This window comes from Triplophysa rosa, linkage group LG10 (genome assembly GCF_024868665.1).
Source record: "Triplophysa rosa linkage group LG10, Trosa_1v2, whole genome shotgun sequence".
Classification (NCBI taxonomy): Eukaryota; Metazoa; Chordata; class Actinopteri; order Cypriniformes; family Nemacheilidae; genus Triplophysa; species Triplophysa rosa.
In genome coordinates, this window is record NC_079899.1 from 19,151,055 (window position 1) to 19,170,583 (window position 19,529).

The 19,529-nt window shown below is 37.8% G+C and overlaps 1 protein-coding gene across 6 annotated transcripts in view; it reads left to right on the forward strand.

Moving 5' to 3' along the window:
• Window positions 1-19,529, forward strand: part of hspa12a (heat shock protein 12A) — a 32,673-nt gene that overhangs the window by 1,047 nt on the left and 12,097 nt on the right. For 3 of the 6 annotated variants that reach the window (XM_057343869.1, XM_057343873.1, XM_057343870.1), the window contains exons 2-7: window positions 11,058-11,134; window positions 11,337-11,464; window positions 13,325-13,511; window positions 13,924-14,028; window positions 14,234-14,350; window positions 17,148-17,319. In XM_057343869.1, the coding sequence (XP_057199852.1) occupies window positions 11,058-11,134; window positions 11,337-11,464; window positions 13,325-13,511; window positions 13,924-14,028; window positions 14,234-14,350; window positions 17,148-17,319 (786 nt within the window). Of the gene's footprint in view, window positions 1-1,694; window positions 1,795-10,817; window positions 10,901-11,057; window positions 11,135-11,336; window positions 11,465-13,324; window positions 13,512-13,923; window positions 14,029-14,233; window positions 14,351-17,147; window positions 17,320-19,529 lie in introns of those variants that run through there. The other 3 variants (XM_057343868.1, XM_057343872.1, XM_057343871.1) reach the window with 2 other exon arrangements.

Consider the following 19,529-nt stretch of genomic DNA (forward strand, 5'->3'; position numbering starts at 1 on the left):
GCGCCGCTGCTCGTCCTTTAGGAAGGACGCTGAATTGGTTGACTGCTGATGTGATGTGATGTGATGTGATGTGATGTGGTGTGGTTCAGGAGGGGCGCATGTATGACAGTGCAGGACTCATCATGAATATGTCTATCCTGTTTGTGCAGTAGACAAGGTGATATTTTAGGAGAGATGCGCTGCGCAACAATCTTTACGACATTGCCGTATTTTCCTTCAGTCTCCCCAATGTCCCCTGCATCATCATTTACGGCAGAATATTACGGTGGCGTATTGCTCTGAACTTGTTAATAAGATCAGGATGTTGCATGTCGATGTTGCGGATCTGACACTCGCGTGCTAATTGCGGGCGCGCTGAAAATTTGCATATTAACATCAAACTTGTCGCGCGTTCTTGTACCATTTGGCGCGTGCAATGTGTGATAACTTCGTAGTCTTCGTAGACAACTTAACAACTCGTTAGGACGTGCTCGATTTTGCGTTTCAACCTTTACGTTGCCAACCTCTGGTCAGAATGAAAACATGTCCCCCAGCACATTCCCACGGTGGCACTTCGGGCCTCTAGTATAAAGAAGTCATTGTTTGAGTAGGGGGGAAAGGCCTCATACTGTAGGTAGAGCACGGAGGCGGGTACAGAAGAGAAGTCTAGACCCAAAAATGGTAGATGGGCGTTCGCGCGTATTACATGTGGAGACCGTATGTAAACAAATATGGCTTTCAACTTCCTGTATTCAGACTGTAGTTACTCATGCATTTTCATTCATCTGGAAACTTGTGTTTATTGTGGCAAACAGAGAGCTGTTGTTTGATTGCTCAAATTCTCAGAATTGTTACAGCTATTGAATGCAGTTTTAAGAGAGATAATCTGATTTAAGATTAGACATCTCTCTAAAAATCGTCTTTATCCATCTTTGTTGAATTCTAATTGATCTTTTTAATGCTTTGCAATGATAAACCAACGTTCCCATACGATAACTGAAGCTTAAAATGATATCTTACACATTCTGACTCATAGAACTGGTGTATTTGCATTTATAATGCATTCCAAGGTTTGTGGCCTTGAGTCCCAGTAGTATTTTGATTATTGGCAATTATTGAGTATTGACGTGCATCTGGAGCACAGAGGGGCTGATAACAGTGGTTCGTATGGTTGCAGTGGTTTTGCTAGGCTGGCTGTTGCAGTTGAACAGGATGGTGCACGTGAGGCACGACTGCTTACTCAGCAGGGAGGGGATAGTGGGTATTCATGACTGTCTGCAGCATTCATGCATTTAAACACAGTTAAAGCGTACACACAGCACATCCTAACACAATACACACATGTGTGCAATGCAAATATGCACAACATATACATCATATACATGCATATGCACAGAGCAACCCATAACTGTGGGTGAGCAGTGACGTGAGGAGGAGAGCAGAGATGATGCCCACTCTCTCAGGGTGTGGTTATGAGACGTGATGTGAGTGCACAGGAGCGTGACACGTGGCAATACATATATAGTATAGTAAGATATTTGAAATGTATAAAATCATTTGCACACACACAAAAGCACTAATATCCAACAAAACGGAGGATATGACGTTTTGGAATTTTTACGGTAATGATTTGTAGGTTTATGTGTTTGTCTTGATCCACAGCAAACTATTGAAATTAGAAGACTTGCATTCTATGTTTTTCTTTTCTGCAGAAATTACAAGTGATTCTGCTTGCAAACAGAAAGCTTGTCCTTGCAGTCTAGGAGATGCTAAGCTAGCAGGGGGTGTCTGGGCCCTGGCTGTGTGTTTGAAGAGGTAGGATGACAGGGTGATGTAATTTAAAGCTGAGCCATTAGTGTCTCTGTTTGAGGTCAGCTCATGGATTTTAGCTTCACACACACATTTAGGACAGCTTAATTTGACGAGTGCTGTCTGTGGTCAGCATCTGTGTAGGTCAGACTCTGTTTCACTTCCGAGTTCTCTTGAAATAGATAGTAATAGAAGCAGGAATCAACTGGTTTGAACGCTCCAGGTACAGACTACCCCCAAAGTTTGTAATTGTAATTTAAATGATATAGGGTGCATTTGAAATATGATGCTAGCCTATTATTCTTAAAATTGGCAAAATTTCAACAAATAGTATGCACACATGCAATACTGGATGACCTGCGCTATTTGCCAAAATGTGCAGTATGCAGTGACTCACAGGATGCTGTTTCTCACAATGCTATGTGCTCAAATTGACCTTCCATTATGTGACACATACTGTAAATGATAAGTAACATCTTTTGAAACTCGTTACTTTTTGGATGGTCAAGTTAGGATATTTTTCAGTAAATAACAAAAATGATATTACAGCGTTTAGTGATGAGAACTTGGATTACTCTCTGAACTAAGCTCGCAACATTATGAGGTCATGTGACACCAATTTTCCCAGCATAATCTCATGGGAATTTCGTAACTATTTAATAATAATTCATATTAATTTGTACGTATTACTACTACTACTTGCTTTTGTGCCAGTGATGGTTGGGGTTAGGGGAGGGGCTCAGTATTGCTTTTTTTCTAATAATCGTACGTTTTGGTACGATTTACATCGTACAAAATCATACAAATTAGACACCTTGCAAAATAGCTGAGAATTCCGGTGTGATTGGGTATTTACTGTACCCCTTTATGAAATGTACTTTTTATTGTTGCGTTTATTCAGTTTCACATGGTGGTTTTCAATAAGATTTTTGCATTTCCTTCTGAACATAGTCCTAGATTGCAAACCTGAATGTCATACTTGATTTACTGTATGCATGTTGTTGTTGAAATCAAAGCTATCAGATCAAGTTATTATCTCTGAATACATTTTAGCTTCAGAGAATGTTTCTCTTTTCACAAATAAAGTTTAAATTGGGGACGGGAATGCTTGCAGATGGAAAGCTGTCTTTTTACTATTTCATTGAAAAACATGCTATGAATGACGTGTCACGTACATTTTTAAGAGGCTGCTACAGCACACACAAAAGCCCCCAAATTCCGTTTTAACATTACGTCATGTTATAGGTATTAGCTGTGGTTGTCACGGTTCCCAAAGGAATGGAGAGGGTTGTAGAAGGTTTGGGTAGGGGGGCTCCTTTTTAGTGTCAAGAAGACCATCTGTGTGATGATAATGGGGGGTACATTAAAAACCCATCTGAATCCCCACAACTAAAAAATATCACTTCTTGGCACTCTCTGTGAACACACAGTCAAGATTTTTTAACAATGTGTCTTACAGCTAGTCAGCCAAAGCAGACTCCACCCAACACACATGTTCCCATGCTGTGATACTCTGCACAGTATTTATTCAAGTATCCACATATTTCCATCAGTGTTGTATTTGAAACGGTATAGCGTGAAGGGATTTTTATGAATAATTTTGGGTGGTCTGCTGCATTTTAGGCATTGTAATGTGGATGTGTTTGAGCAAATGTGGTTTGAGTCACCTGACTTGGATATGACCCAAATCTTGAATTTTGCTCAGTGTTACTAGGTCTGTCATGTACTGTGGGATTCACATGGCTATGGAGAGTTCTTGAATAATTTCACATATGCTTTAATAATTCACATGTCCATTTCTATACAGGCAGCTGCTTAGAGCTCTTGTTATTACTGATATTTAAAGGGACAGTTCACCCAAAAATAAAAATTCTGTAAATTAATCATTTATTCCCCGTCATGTCATTCGAAACCAGTATGATTTTTTCTCCTCTGTGAAACACAAAAGAAGATATTTTGAGAATTGTCTCAGTGGTTTTGTGTCCATACAGTGGAAGTCAATGGGGGCCAATGTTGTTTGGTTAACACCGTTCTTCAAAATATCTTCATTTGGGTTCTGCAGAAGAAAGAAAATCATACAGGTTTGGAATGACATGAGGTCGAGTAAATGATGAAAGAATTTTCATTTTTGTGTGAGCTATCCCTTTAAGATGCATTTTAGTACATCACGAGTGTTATTGGATTTATTAGAGTTTCTCCAGACACCTCGTGTGTAAAAGCGTGATCTGATTTTTGTAGCTCTCTCAAAGAGATGGGCGTGAAAAGAAGCATACACATGCTGTCAGGAAGTCTTGATTCGTTGTAGTGTATTCCCTGTGGACTCGGCTGCACTATGTGTGGATACTGACCCCACCAGCAAGCAGAGAAATGCAGATAATCCACTCAAGCTGTGTCTGGCCTTTAGTCTCGGGAGTAAGGGGGGGGATGGATGGATATATATATATATACTCACTAGTTTATATACTGGCAAGCATGTTCTTCAAGTGATGCTGAAATTAGCCTGACCTTCAGAACTTGACTTTGGGAATCAAGATTATGGATTACAAACACTATATTTTGAGATCATTCTTTTCTCATAGGACTACGGATCTAGGCAGGTGAACTTCTGTTTTATTTCTAAACATAATTTTAGATTGTGGATTATAGAATTGTTTACTGATTTAAAGTGACACTGGCCCACATTCACTTCTACTGTATGGACACAAAACCAATGCAAGTGAATGGGGGCCAGTTAAAAACATTCTTCAAAATATCTTCTTTTGTGTTCTGCGGAAGAAAGAAAGGCATACAGGTTTGAAATGACAAGAGGTTGAAATGACTAACACAGGTTAGTCTTGTCATTATAATGATAAAGCCTTGCTGTATTTTCAAAACAGTATGTATTTTAACATTTATCTCACATAAACATCCACTGAAAGTGGATTATTGTACAAACTGCACTCTACACACTTTTTTTATTATTTTAACTTTTTACAAATTTCCAGCTTAATTAACAGCATGTCACAGATTATAGAGTTTAAAACCTTCTGAAGATTGTTCTGAATCTGAACGCAACCTAGAAGGCTGAGTTATTATTTACAGTCGATTGTGTCATTTGTGAATGTTTGCGAGAGTTTATCCTTCTGCTTTGTGCACCAGCTGTAATCAGAGTGTCTAAAACCAGAAGCTCAGGAAGGAAGACTATTGTTACTCCAAGAAGCTGTTTTTAGAATATCCTTAAGGAGCCACAAACAACACAGATGTGAAACTTTTGGAGATCTTGCCTTCTTTCAAAAGTCTGCCCCTATTGTTCAGATTTCTTTTGTTCTTCTGATCCCTTTTCTGTATTAAAGTAGTAATATTGTTATCTCTCATGACCAAACATTAGATCCTCATCATTTACTTATTTTCGCCTTGACCAGGGTAATGCATAACAACATACTATATACACTTTCATTTTAGCAGACGCTTTTATCCAAACAGACATTTTGACCAATTGAGTGTAAAAACGCGTATTTATTAGAGATGCACCAATACTAAATTTCTCCACCAATACAGATAGCCGATTATTCAGAGTGATATCTGCCGATGCAGATACCGATTCTGAAGATTAAATGAAATGGATAGTTCACCCAAAAATGAAAATTCTGTCATCATTTATTCACCCTCATGTTGTTGCAAAAGTATAAATTTATTTGTTCTGTTAAACAAAAAGGAAGATATTTGAAAGACAGTCAGTAACCGAACAGGTCTCATACCCCAATTACTGCTTTAGTAGGTAAAATAAATACTATGGTAGTCAATGAAGGATGAGATCTGTTTAGCTTCTGACATTCTCCCACATTTCTTCCTTTATACAGGTTTAGAACAATCTCAGGGTGAGTAAATGAAGACAGAATTTTTATTTTTGGGTGAACTATCCCTTTGATATTTCATAACTTTCTGAACGTTATTAATTCATATGACTATTAATATTGAACATCAAATTGATGGTGTTTTTTTCTTTATACTGTACAGAGCACAAATTTGCTGCTTTTTCCTGTCTTCTTTTGATTGACAGGATGTATCGGCCCTGATTATTGGCTGTTTTTACACTGTCAGCCAAAACAGATTATCGGGCGATATATCGGTATATCTCTAGTTGATTAATTAATTACAAATTGTCCATGCAAAACACAGTATGGTAATGCTAGCATTGTGGTTGTTTCAATATATAGCCGCAAATTTTGTCTATGAAAGTTGAAGGCAGTTTTGCAGTGTCATCCACCAGATCGTTTTTGGATTGACATGGTTGCTTGATCTTGCTGAGTTCATACAGAAGGTAGCTCTGATCTTTGAGCTGGTTTAACACTACAGGGAACGCCGCTGTGTTGTGTAGATGGCTGCTTGTTACAGCTCTATTCTGTGCTGCAAAAATCAATTCTATTTCTCAGTAAGAATGTATTATGTTTCTCTAAAGCAGTGCTGCGCTGGTATTGATTTTTGTCTCTCTTGATTTTTGTCTCTCTGGGGTGTGATGTCATGTACACTCCTGTGATGTCATGTTTGCCCCTCAAAATATTATATGCCAAAAAACATTTGTGATGCTACTCGCGATTTATGTCTTGTGGTTTGCCAGGGTAACTGAGTTAGATGTGGATGTTGAAACATTGTGGGGAATGCAAAGGGAGTTTTCTGCACTTTTCAAACCCTCTAATTTTTCTCCAACTTCACATTCCAGCGTTTCAACACTAGAGAAACTCATGCAAACACATTCTTTCAAATTCAGCCCGGCTTCAATGTACAAACCAGTCTTTCTTAGATATGTGCTCTCAGGGGGGGAATGGTAGAGCATTGCTTCATTCACAGCTGTTCTGTGGTTGCTTTCGTCCTCTGTGTGTGTGTGTGTGTGTGTGTGTGTGTGTGTGTGTGTGTGTGTGTGTGTTTGTGTTTGTGTTTGTGTTTGTGAGTGTTTATTTGTGTGCTTGTGTATGATTGTGTGTGTGAGTGAACAGGGCCAGCTGGTCACAGCGAGTCTAAGCAAGAGGGTGTCCTGGCTATGTTCGGGTTTTGGCATTTATAGTGCTGGAGCTTTGAATGGCGCTTTACATACACGTGAACTGGAGCAGTCTCACTCTGTCAGTGGCCTCTGAAAGGGCTGTTTGCGGCCTGTAAGGGCTTCATTTAGATGTAATGAACTGGGCTCATGCCTTCTACTGTGAATCTACTGTGCTTTTCAGACAGATTTGTGTGCTAATACTTTTCACCAAAACAAACTTGCCATATCTTTATAGATTCTAAATGCTTAAGATAAGCCCTTTCATGTTAAAGGAGCAATGTGGAGATTTTAGTGGCATCTAGTGGTAAGTTTGAAACCAACGGCTCCCTCACCCTCCCTTTCGAAGCACTACGGCAACTCACACAGGACAAACATGTTGGCACGTTTTCGCTTCTTTGCTGGAGGAGATAACATATTTACGAAACACGCTCTGTAGAGAAGTTTTTCTGTTTAGGGCACTGTAGAAACAAAATGGCGAATTTGATGTAAGGGGACCTGCGGTGTATGTAGATAGAAAGTAAGGGTGTGCAAAGCAGCCGGTATTTGTATCTGTATTTGTATTTGTTGAGGGGGGGAAGTATTTGTATTTGAGTAAAATTCAAAATAGGCGTAAAAATCCATTTTTTTGCGTTACACTTCTAATTTACGTTATAGTGTACGTAAACAGAGCGAACATGAGAGCACCCGACTGCAGACGTCAATAATGCAGCGTAATGGAATAATCTCCCGATCAAACTCCGCTTCCCGAAAGTTATAAACTGCCTCCGGAACCCAGTTAAGGTACAAAAATCTATTCAACAAAAATAGTGATGCACGCAGTGAAGTCTTTTTTCGCTCAGCCGAGCCTTCTCTGTTGCTGTGTGGAGCAGCCTGTGTCAGTCACCTCTTTTACCCCCCACCCCCCGACTCCTGAATGTCACTCACTCACTCATGCGGGCATGCACTGCGGTCTCATGAGAAAACGCAGCTTTTTGATATAAAGTTTTTCTTGTTCCTGAATACAAATAGTTTTTTAAGTATTTGTTCGAAATAAGTATTAGTAAAAAACACGCTATTTGTGCCTTTCCGAATACCGTTTTCGGGTTCGGCTCCACCCCTAATAGAAAGGTATTAAAAATATAACGCTTCATTATGTAAGCTCTTTATACACCTCTGAAGACATATGTATAATATATTGCATTTCTGTCAATAGATCCTCCAAATAAATAAAACCTTTTTTATTTAAATGAAGAATTATTTTCCAGAATAGTTGAAAAGTGTTGCTTGCATGTACCTCTGCATTCGGCTGTTGCTTTTGGAGTCCTTTCAAACCAAACATAAAGTAAGTTGCAATTTGTCTCAGACGTTTTGAGGTCAATTTAAACAAATAATTAAAAAAATAAAGGTGCAAAACTGTAATATGTAATGTGAATCTCAGTATTGTGTGTTTCAGTGGTCATTTTTAAACTAGTAGCCTACCTGTAACCACCCCTCCTCAAATAATTAAAACATGCGGTCTAACCATCCTTCATATTCAAACTGTGGTACTGAAAAAAAACATTCACTCTAGCGCTAAAATAATTATTCTCTCATTTTTTCCACTTTTGTTTGGGAAATGAGGTACGTGACATTACAGGAAATAAAAGTTCCACTGAGGGAAAAGATAGGAAAGGAGACTTAAAATGACAAATAAAAAGGCTTTTTGTCACATACCGTGCTTGATGGATATCTAATTATATATAAAAAAGAAAACAGGAAAGTGACATTTATAACTGACATTTTGAGTGGATTGTTAAAACAGCCTTTTTATTTTATTTATTTATTTATAATCTCAGATCTCTGGTTTTGACTCACTAGCCCTCACCCAAATGTAATTCAATTCTGCGTATTTTATACAGTAGATAACAGATTCCAGACCTGAGAGCACTTTTCTGGGAAGTCTTCAGTCTGTGCATGCCTCTCTGCTTTATTATATCTGTATGTTTGGCTGTTTGAAATTCCTGAAAATTTGTAATTCCAGAGGAGGTATGACCTCTGACTCCTGCTTCCTGCCAGAATTTTGTATAACATTCCAGAGTCTGAACACTCATTCAGTCACTCCCTTTCTGTTATGGACGAGAGGAGAGCTTATTTTCACATCTTCTCTCTGATTTTGCTTAAGTAAACTTAAAACCGTCTAAGTAAAAACTTGCTGAGTAAACCATTTAAACACACAGAATAACAATGCTGAAAGTCATTTTAGGTCATTAATTTGACCTATGTCCCATTTTGGGCAAACACTTGAAGTGAAAAAACTTTATTCAGACTTACTATAATTTAAAAAATCATCTGTTGGGTATTGTGTTAAAACAACCCATTATAGGTCCTGAGTAAAAGAATCGATCTTTGTTGTTGACAATCGTTTTTGCAAGACGAATTCAGGTTCAGACCTGTTTTCAGATGAATTTGTTGTCATGCACACTTATGTGTTGTGTAAATACAGTCTTTAAAACAACAGGGAAAGCAAATGAATCTGAATTAATCTGTTTCACACTGTGGCTATAATGCAGGTAATTTTCCACCATTTGTGGCTACTTTTCGATTCTCACACGTTCGGATTCTCGGTTGTGTTGACATGGAAAAGACATAAAATGCACTCGCACATACAGAACAATGAAAGGCGCTAATAAAGAGGCTCACAATCAGCTGCCGGTCGCCATTGATGTCGAGTAATAACCCTCACACAACTTTAGTCTATTATAATGAAGTCTCTCCGCAGCGAGCTGTGTTGCCATGTAAACAAACTTAAATTCCTTTAACCCCCAGAAAAATATAAAAAGACGGTCAAGTGTGTTTCTTTGAATAACACTTCACTTATAGGCGTTTATCATTATGGACAATCATTTTACTCCTTCGGTATTGATTGTGATGTCCCATTTTAAAATCAATCTCGGTGGCTGGAAGCGGGTGTATTGGTGAGTGCTTGAAATGAAGTGCGAGCCGCAGGTAGCCAGTCACTCAACCCGTAATTACTCGCCGGAGAGCTTCGTGCTCATTCTGTTCACTCTGTCGCTCAGTATGGGGTAAAGGCGGGAAAGAGGATGAACGCTCTGAAAAACGTGGCGTCCCGCCGAGCGCCGAAACCGGGCACTCGTTTAGCGTTCAGGGTGCTCGGCATTCGAGTGTTTTAGCGGAGCTATTAGGCCCGGCTAATGAGGACGACGGGAATGGACAAATACAACCTCTAATTCGATTCAAATGTCAGTGTGGAGGGGAGCAGCTGTTGCTGTAGTGGCCTAAAGCTCTTAAAGGATTTGATGATTTTATGACCAAATCATGTAAAATGCGAGACGTGAGCGATGTTATGAAAAGTGTGGCCAAATGAATGGTCTTTCAGACCAATTCGCTGAACATTAATTGAGCTTTTAAGTCTAGTTCCTGCTATAAATTGTTCGCACTGAAGAATCATCATTGATGGAGCCATTTTGTCCAGGTATCCACCGGAGACCATGAAATTGAGCCTTAGAGTGCATCCCAAAGTGCCGTATAAATGGATTTTGAGGGTATTTTAAATGTTTAGTTAGCATCGACTAGATGTTCACGTACAAAAAAATGATCATTGCAGGATATAGTTTCTTCCATAATATACAATACTGTAGAGTATAGCTTATAGCTTTGGCGGCCTATGTTTTTTTTTGGTGGTCTTTCTTTTTTAAAATGATTGTGCTTCTGGGTGATATCAAGAATTGTCACATGTTGACCCATTTTCATGTATTACAAAATACCCAAACATAAAACTACAAAACATCCACACATTCTTAAATGAACAGTTCATCCAAAATTGAAAATTCTGTCCCTCGAATTGTTCCAAATCTGTGTAAATGTCTTTGTTCTGATGAACACAGAGAAAGATATTTGGAAGAATGCTTGTAACCAAACAGTTCTTGGCCACCATTATTAATTACAATGGTAGTTAAAACTGTTTGCTTTCATACATTTTTCAAAATATCTTCTTTTGTGTTCAACAGAACAAAGAAATTTACAAAGACATTTTTCCTACCATGGATGTCTATGGTGGCCAAGATCTGTTTGGTTACAAGCATTCTTCCCAATATCAGAACAAAGAACAACTCGAGGGTGAGTAAATGAAGATTTTTGTGTGAACTGTCCCTTTAAGACAATCTAGTATAACATGATTCTGGCTCAGAATTTCATTGCGATACAATTTTGTGTCATCATCTATGTTAGGTTACATCTCTCTTACGTTTACAACCCTCTTTCACTCTCTTTGCAGATGCAATGGCCACTCCATCTCCAGCCAAAAGTATGGGCGACCCAGGCATCACGCCACTCTCCCCCACACATGTACTGGTGAGCTAGATTTTTTTTCATTGCCATCACCATGCAACCCATTACGTGAAGTGTCTGGTATGCAAATGTGGCCTTAATGGATTTTATACTTATTTACACTGAGCTGCAATTACCTACAAAAATGCAATGCTTGACCTATACTTGACAGCATGACTTCCTCTTTTTCTCCATGTCTTTGTTTGTCGCTCTTTTTCTTCTGCAGAATGACTCGGAGGACAATGAGCCTACAAGACACTACTATGTGGTGGTGGTGGCCATCGACTTTGGCACCACCTCCAGTGGCTACGCATATGCCTTCACTAAAGAACCGGAGTGCATTCACACCATGAGGTGAGACAGAACGGGCAGAACCTTGGGGGAGGAGGGAGGGTACATGTGAAAGTAGCACAGAAATGAGATACAGAGCGAATCTGAAGATGTTTTTGATAGACTAATATAATTGACCATCCATTAGCATAGCTTGCAGTGTCTCTGTTTCAGTCGAAGGCACTCGACACTTAGACGCCCAATTAAAACTCATATCACACTAAATATCAAATTCAGAGTGTGTACTCTGAACTGTTTAGCATTAGTGTGTGTGTGTTACTGTACGTAATTTTCTATGTGTTTGAAGGGTAACCCACAACTGCTCTGTGACCCTGACCTGACATTTTTGGTCACGTGATCGTTGAACCTAAGGCAGAGTCAGCCACGTGTTTCCAACTTAAACTGGGATGTGGAAGTCTTTTAGGTCACGGTACCAATTAGGAAGGATGGAAATAGGATTCTATTCGTAAAACATGTACAGCTATAGAGGGCATCCTCACAATAAATATTCACAATCACAATGATGGTGAAGTTTCAAGATGTAAAGTTAAAAATGCTGTTAGTTTTTCATTGATGTTTCGGTTTAACTAACAAGCACTCTTGACATTCAGTTGTAGTGTTTATAAAGGATGCCGATTGTGTTAAATGTTAGTAAATGTGGATTAGTAAATCTGACAAAATTGCTCCCTTTGAAAAGACCTAGCACACGTTATGAATCAGGTTCTTTTGTGTTTTAATTGTGCGCACACAACACAAATAGCCCGAGGCATGTACTGTATTTGGTTTGGCCTGAAAGTCCCTAAATCTTTACATAAACACAGAGTTTCTTGTAAAAACCCACAAATCTGTTTAGCATCAGGGAGGCAGCTGCTTGGCGATCAGAGAATTGATCCTAATCTGTCCTGATTCAACAGAAGATTCTTTTTTTTTATAAAGACCCACGTTATTAAGCCTGAAAAGCAGAAACCTTATGGGATATTACCTTCTGCACGGTTGGTCAGATCACTGGTTTAAAATGACAAATTTATTTGTAAAAAAAAAACGTTATATTTTTATGGTGACCCCAAAATGGATTTCTACACCTAAACCACACGTTTAAGGTCATTTCATTGCATCAATATTGCAAAGTCATATTGTGTCTTTAATCATTTTGCATTGATTATGAGTTGTATATCTGTTGTATTTATGAATCAAACCAAACAAACTAATGTAAAATGTTTTGGGTTGAACTGTGCTTCTTTCAAATAAAATCTGATAGTAATACATGTACGCTACTCTGATACACAAATACATTTTGGGCTGCTGTATATAATGAAGTGTTTTTATTCTTTGGCATTTTCTCTGCTAGGGACTGAGCTCCTTTGAACCGTGGAAGTAAAAGCACATGAATATTTTAAACCTCTGTCTCTCTAAAATGCTTATGTGGGTTTTTTATGATATGTCTCTATGGATATTAAGGATAATGTGATGTGAGTCATCTTAGGTCAGTTTTCACATAACAAGAAGAGTAGCTCCAAAATCTCCCCAGTTAGAGTATTAAGAGGACATATGTTTCCGTCTGGTTCCATCAGACTACCACACTACCACTAATGTGTCTTTATCTTACTATCTCTGTCCTGCAAACTACGGTACAGACATTTATCATGTGGCACAGAGTAGCTTTTATATAATTCGTATTTTATATTTGGGTGATCAGTTATCAATTATTTTGCATTACACTAATAGGAATTTAGTGGAGTAATGTACCATTATGAAAATGTCACAATGCAAAATCCTTTAGATATTTTCTCAGGAAATTTATCTGTGCTTTTAATTTGCTGTTTGAAAACCAAATAATCTGATGTTTGGTTATTTTGTGAATGGTTGATTTCCCTCTGTTGCTAGGCGTTGGGAGGGTGGAGACCCAGGTGTGTCCAATCAAAAGACGCCCACCACCATTCTCCTGACCCCAGACAAGAAGTTCCATAGCTTTGGTTATGCAGCCCGAGATTTTTACCACGACTTGGATCCCACTGAATCTAAACAATGGCTCTACTTGGAAAAGTTTAAAATGAAACTACACACCACTGCTGTAAGGAAACTCTCTTACTGACGTACTTTCTATTGATTTACGTATATGAGAGTGCACTGAGGAGCCTCGGTTTCTCAGTAGTATACGTAAACATTACGGTAATTACTGATCATAAATACAGGGACATTGTTTCCTTTCCTTCCTAAAATATGCATGTGTGATACTGTAGGGAGGTATTTACTAGACATACATTTAGTCTGGCTGCGGCTGTCAAATATTTAAATATAGGCCATCCAGAAATCTCATTACACCATATTCTTACTGGTTAATAAATCAAAGCTTTCATAAACTGAAATGACTCATGCTTGTAATGACTCTTGCTGGTCCAATTTATTAAATCTGATGTCACAAGACTGCTCCAGTGTTTTATGATGTATTGGCATGTTTCTGAGATCTGTATTTTCTTCTCCAGAATCTGTCCATCGATACAGATTTGCATGCCGCCAATGGGAAAAAGGTGAAAGCTCTGGATATATTCGCGTATGCTCTGGCTTTTTTCAAGGAGCAAGCTCTTAAGGTATATCTCCATAACATTTACAAGTGTATATCATGCCAAGGTTTTTTATTTGAATATCAGAATGACTGTCCTGTAAAACTACACTATAATTGTTTAAAATGACTGTATTTTGCCCTAATCGATATTCTATGTGCTTGAAAACTTGACTTACACAATGGCCCTTGTAAATCGCCTCCCTCTGAAGCTGATTTTTGATTGGTTACAGGAGCTGAGTGACCAGGCAGGGGCGGACTTTGATAATGCTGATGTCAGATGGGTCATCACTGTACCGGCCATCTGGAAGATGCCGGCCAAGCAGTTTATGAGAGAGGCCGCATATAAGGTTTCTTTTTTATTGAATATTTCACATACACAAATATACACAATCCTGTCTCACTTTGAAAAATGGTCTCTCTCCACTGTGCAGAATAGTTTCTGTGCCTTTTGATTACAGTTCATCCCTACTTCCTAGTCAAACCACGCATAGTGGTGACAGACTTTAATTACATTTAAATTGGCTTTTTAAGCTGCACACAAACATAGAATACAAGGTTAATTCAACTAGCATAATTGAATTATTATAGCCACTGGGGCTGTTTTGAAGTACTGCGGCACTGCGTTTTACCATCAGGTTCCCCTGGTGTTCAGTCAGTGCTATCGCAGGACAACAATAACGTTACTGTTTTGCTGGTATTCAGTTTTTGCATTGAGTTCATGCACATGAAAAAACACAAACATGAAATATTTCAAATGGAGAGTAAAGAGAGAGAGAGTCAATGTGATAAAGAGTTATTAAAAAATAAACCAGAGAGAAGGGAAATGTGGTAGAGAAGAAAGGTTGGAGGGGTTAAAGGAAAAGGAAAGTCAGTGCTGAAGGAGACCATGATCTCATCTTTTAGAGACAATCTCTGTTTCTCTCATTCACACACACACATCAGTCAGGCTTTTAACATCACCTTAGAGTCTCCTGTGAAATTGTATTACACAGTGTGTGCCATGTTTGTCTCTGTGTGACTGTTGGCATGATGGTGAATGCATGTGTGCTTACATGCATTATGCATTTGTGCTGGATTATTGTCATTTTAGGACACAAAGTCAAATGAAAAGAAAGCAGACAGATTGAGAACATGAATAAAAGAACAGAGAAAGAAAACCAGATAGAGAAAAAAGACTGTGAACTGACAACATTACATCCTTTGAAAGCAATTATGCACACTTTTGAAGAAAAAACGTTCTTAGTGGCAAAAATGTTGGTTTTGGTAGAAATTAAAGTTGAATTTCATATACGTTATATAAATCATACAATATATATTGAAATTTCAGTATGATGGATTTTTATATTTTAATATAAAAAATTATTGTTCTGGGAAAATATCTGCGAAAGTACTTAGGACGTATGAGAGGTAGCAACGTTTGCAAAATGTATTTTTAATGTGACAAGTCATATGAAAAAAACGAATGACGGAAAGGTTAAAATGAATGTCACTTATTTTTTTCAATGTTTAGACATTGTTTATGAATATAACATCAGTCTCACTGTATAAAATCCAAGAGGATGAGTACTCTCACAAGAGGTGGAAAATACTTAAGTATATATTATACATACTGTATATACATTTTTCAAATATATGTTCTTTTATGAGAGCGTTTTTACTTTTCATTTCATAAATACATTTGTATCATTTTTTCCACTTTAATACAGTGTTTAAATACGTATAAAACTAGTACTTCCACACTTTCAGAAGTAAAAAGTAAGCTACTTGAGTAAAATAAAGTACTAGATTTGTAATTATACTTAAGTATTCAGAGGTACAAAACAACATTTAATTATGAAATGAAGTGGAGTACAAAGTATGCTATTATGTAGTAAGGTAAAACACTCTACACATATTTAAGAATGTACTTGAGAGTAAAAATACTTATTTTACACCTCTGTCTCACTGAGAGAGAGAGAGACAAAGAGAGGATAAGCAGGGCGTGTCCTCGTCTTTTCTCATCTCAATCCAAAAGCAAAGAAAAAAGAGATGTGAAATTTAGGCAAGTGAGTTTGACAGATACATAGCGAGAGAAGATTAGAAGAGCAGGCGGTCTGCAACACCTGATATCTGTGGTGGGAATTCCTGCACAGCTTGTCTCAGGAGTGTGTGTGTGTGCGTGTGCGTGCGTGCGTGCGTGTGTGTGTGTGTGTGTGTGTGTGTGTGTGTTCATGTTTGTATATCCCGGTGGGGACCTAAACCTGAATACACACCAACACATGGGGACTCGTGTCACCGTGGGGACCAAAATTGAGGTCCTCATGGGCAAAAAAGCTAATAAATTGTACAGAACAATATTTTTTACAAATCTAAAAAGCCAAAAGTGTTCTATGATCTTTAGGTTTAGGGTTAGGGATAGGGGATAGAATATACAGTTTGTACAGTATAAAAACATTACGCCTATGGACTGTCCCCACGGGGATAGTCACCAAAGCCTGTGTGTGTGTGTGTGTGTGTGTGTGTGTGTGTGTGTGTGTGTGTGTGTGTGTGTGTGTGTGTGTGTGTGTGTGTGTGCGTGTGCGTGTGTGTGTGTGTGCGCGTGCATGTGTGTGTGTAATGACTCAGCTCTTCAGCTGCAGGATCTGAAGGGAGGAAAGATAGGACACTGCATTCCCGTCTCTCTTTTTTCCCTCTGCATCTTTCTAACACACCGGCCCCATAACTCATTGAATCCTGCAGAGCTCTCAGAACAAACTATGACACTCAGCGCAGCGTGTCTGTGTGTTTTTACACTCCCTTGTGTTTGAAGTGTGATGATCTGTTTCTGATATATCTGCCTGCCTGTGGCTCATATGTTTGTGTGGGTTAAATAGTCATGACAGGTAACGGAAGTCTTTAGGGTTGAGTTAAATACATACTGTTGATAACCACAGCTCAGTATTGAACAAAAATGCACGAGACAAACAGATGTCACGGATGTTATTCCTTTCACCACAATATTTATGAGCTTTTCTAAAGTCGTCTTAAAAAATAGGATATGAAAATAATTATTCGAGTAAATGCTGCATTGTGAACTATCAATGTCTGTCCCTATTCATGGCAAACAATGATGACTAGGCCTGTTAGGAGGTAAAATTTGTTTCAATTTCTTCTGTTCTCATCTAGGCTAGTCTGGTTTCTCGTGAAAACCCTGACCAGATGATCATTGCTCTGGAACCCGAAGCTGCATCCATTTACTGCCGCAAGCTCCGTCTTCACCAAATGGTTGATTTGAGCAACAAAACAGCCCTGAACGGTTATAGCCCGACAGAGAATGTTGGGGCGGGAATGACACAAGGTAAGCCACGCCTATTTTTACCGTATTCTTGACAAACATGTTTACCACATACAGTACATTCATCTACCAGCACAAACTCAGATTATTCTCACGGTTATGGTACATACAGTAAATATTCATGGTGTTTAAGGATTGTGTTGCCCGTGTGTACAGCTGTGTGTGTTCTCAATTTGAGTTGAATTTCTTGTCTCTCTGTTTCATGATCATCTACTTTAATGTATAATGGAAGTTTGTATTAAACTGTCTTAGCTTTTCTGATTATAGCAAGAAAGCAGCAGAGAAAACTCAACCTAAAGGCACGTTAGTCATATTGATGTAATATCTAAATCTCTTTATTACTGTACATAGGCAATTAGCTTTGAAATTTAGACATTCACACACATGGTAAAGTAAAATGGAGAAAAATTCTTAGTTAAACAGATGCTGTAATGCAGATTAGTCCTTAACTAGAGATGCAGGGTTCCTGCACCAGAGTTATTATAGTTTTGATTTTAGGTTTATTTAGTTTTATTAATATTTAAATATTAGCTTTTATTTGTAGGTTTTCTTTTTTTATGTTAATTTTAGTTAAAGTTTTAGCAATTTTGGTATATGCTTTTGTCATTTTATAATGTATCTGTTTATTTTTAATGTTGCTATATAGTATTAATTACTTTTTATTTTAGTTTTGTTTTTTGTTTTAATTTTTAATAATTTTATTGCTTTACGCTTATTGAAGTTTTTGAGGCAACATTTAAATTTTCCCTTTAGTTAACTTTTTCCCAATCATTTCTAGGTCAATATTTGATTTGATTTCAATGAACAGAAACATTTACAACGTTTTAATTTGAGTAACCTTACACTGACTAAAGGCTGTTCACCGTAGTTAAATGAAAATGTGATGATGCATGCAAAAGAAGAGAAAAAATCATCAACTTTTTAAAGGTCCAATGTGTATTTTTTTGGAGGATCTATTGACAGAAATGCAATATAATATGTCTTCAGATGTGTATAAAGACCTTACATAATGAAGCGTTATGTTTTTATTACCTTAGAATGAGCTATTTCTATCTATATACACCACGGGTTCCCTTACATGCAATTCGCCATGTTCTACAGTAGCCCTTAATGGACAAACTCTACAGAGCGTATTTCGTAAATATGTTATCTCCTTCGGCAAAGAAGCGAAAACGGGATGACATCTTTGTCCTGTGAGAGCCGCCGTAGTGCTTCAAAATGGAGGGAAGAGGGGTGGAGTGAGCTGTTGGTTGCAATTCGCTATCTCACCACTATGTCGCTAAATTTCATACACTGGACCTTTAAATGTGTTATATGGTGTTGTTTTGTCTTTACTCATGCATGTTTGTTTGCACATAAACACTAAAATGCATGAACACACATGGCATTAACATTGCACAAAAGATGTCTGCATTGCTGTCTGTGCTCATCATTGATTGGACCTTTTATATACATATAAATATTATATTTATATACAATACATTATATTGATATAAATATTTCTATCTGTTCTACATTCTATTTACCTGTGAGTGTGAAATCAACATTTACTTATTCCCTGATGTTGTGAAATACGCTAATGTCTTATCTTGCGCTAAAGTAAAATGTAATTTCAACGTTATTAGATTCACAAATCTAAATGTGTGTTTTTCTATAGTGACAGAACTGAGCAAAATGCTAATTTTGTCTGTATTTCTTATCCACCCACTGCTGCCTGCCTTGGGGTGCACAAAACCACCCGGTCTCTCTCTCTCTTCCTCCTTTCCCCCCATTCATTTCAGTTCACCTATATAACCCTGCTCATGGTTTTAATACAGAATGTCAGAATATAAACTATGGACTAATATATTCTGAAATGAGCAGATATGTAGGTGTTTCCTGATCTTAACAACATGAAAGTCATTTTCATGTCCATTCAGATGGTAACATTCATTTGCTGAATGATGAAGTCAGCATGAGAAACAGCTTTGGCAAAAGTCTTTTTATTTCTGCAAAAATGTGCATGTACCTTCATTCAAAATGATGTTATTTGAGGCCATGCATCACATTCCTTTAGTAGAAAGACATGGTAATAATGTGTTTCGGGATCATTTGAAATATTAAATACATTTGTTTCAAGAATAGTTCACCTGATATTAGTTTGTATTTATTCATTTAGCAGATGCTTTCATCCAAATAACAAGGTTAAAGCTAGTGGAAAGTGAAGTAGCATA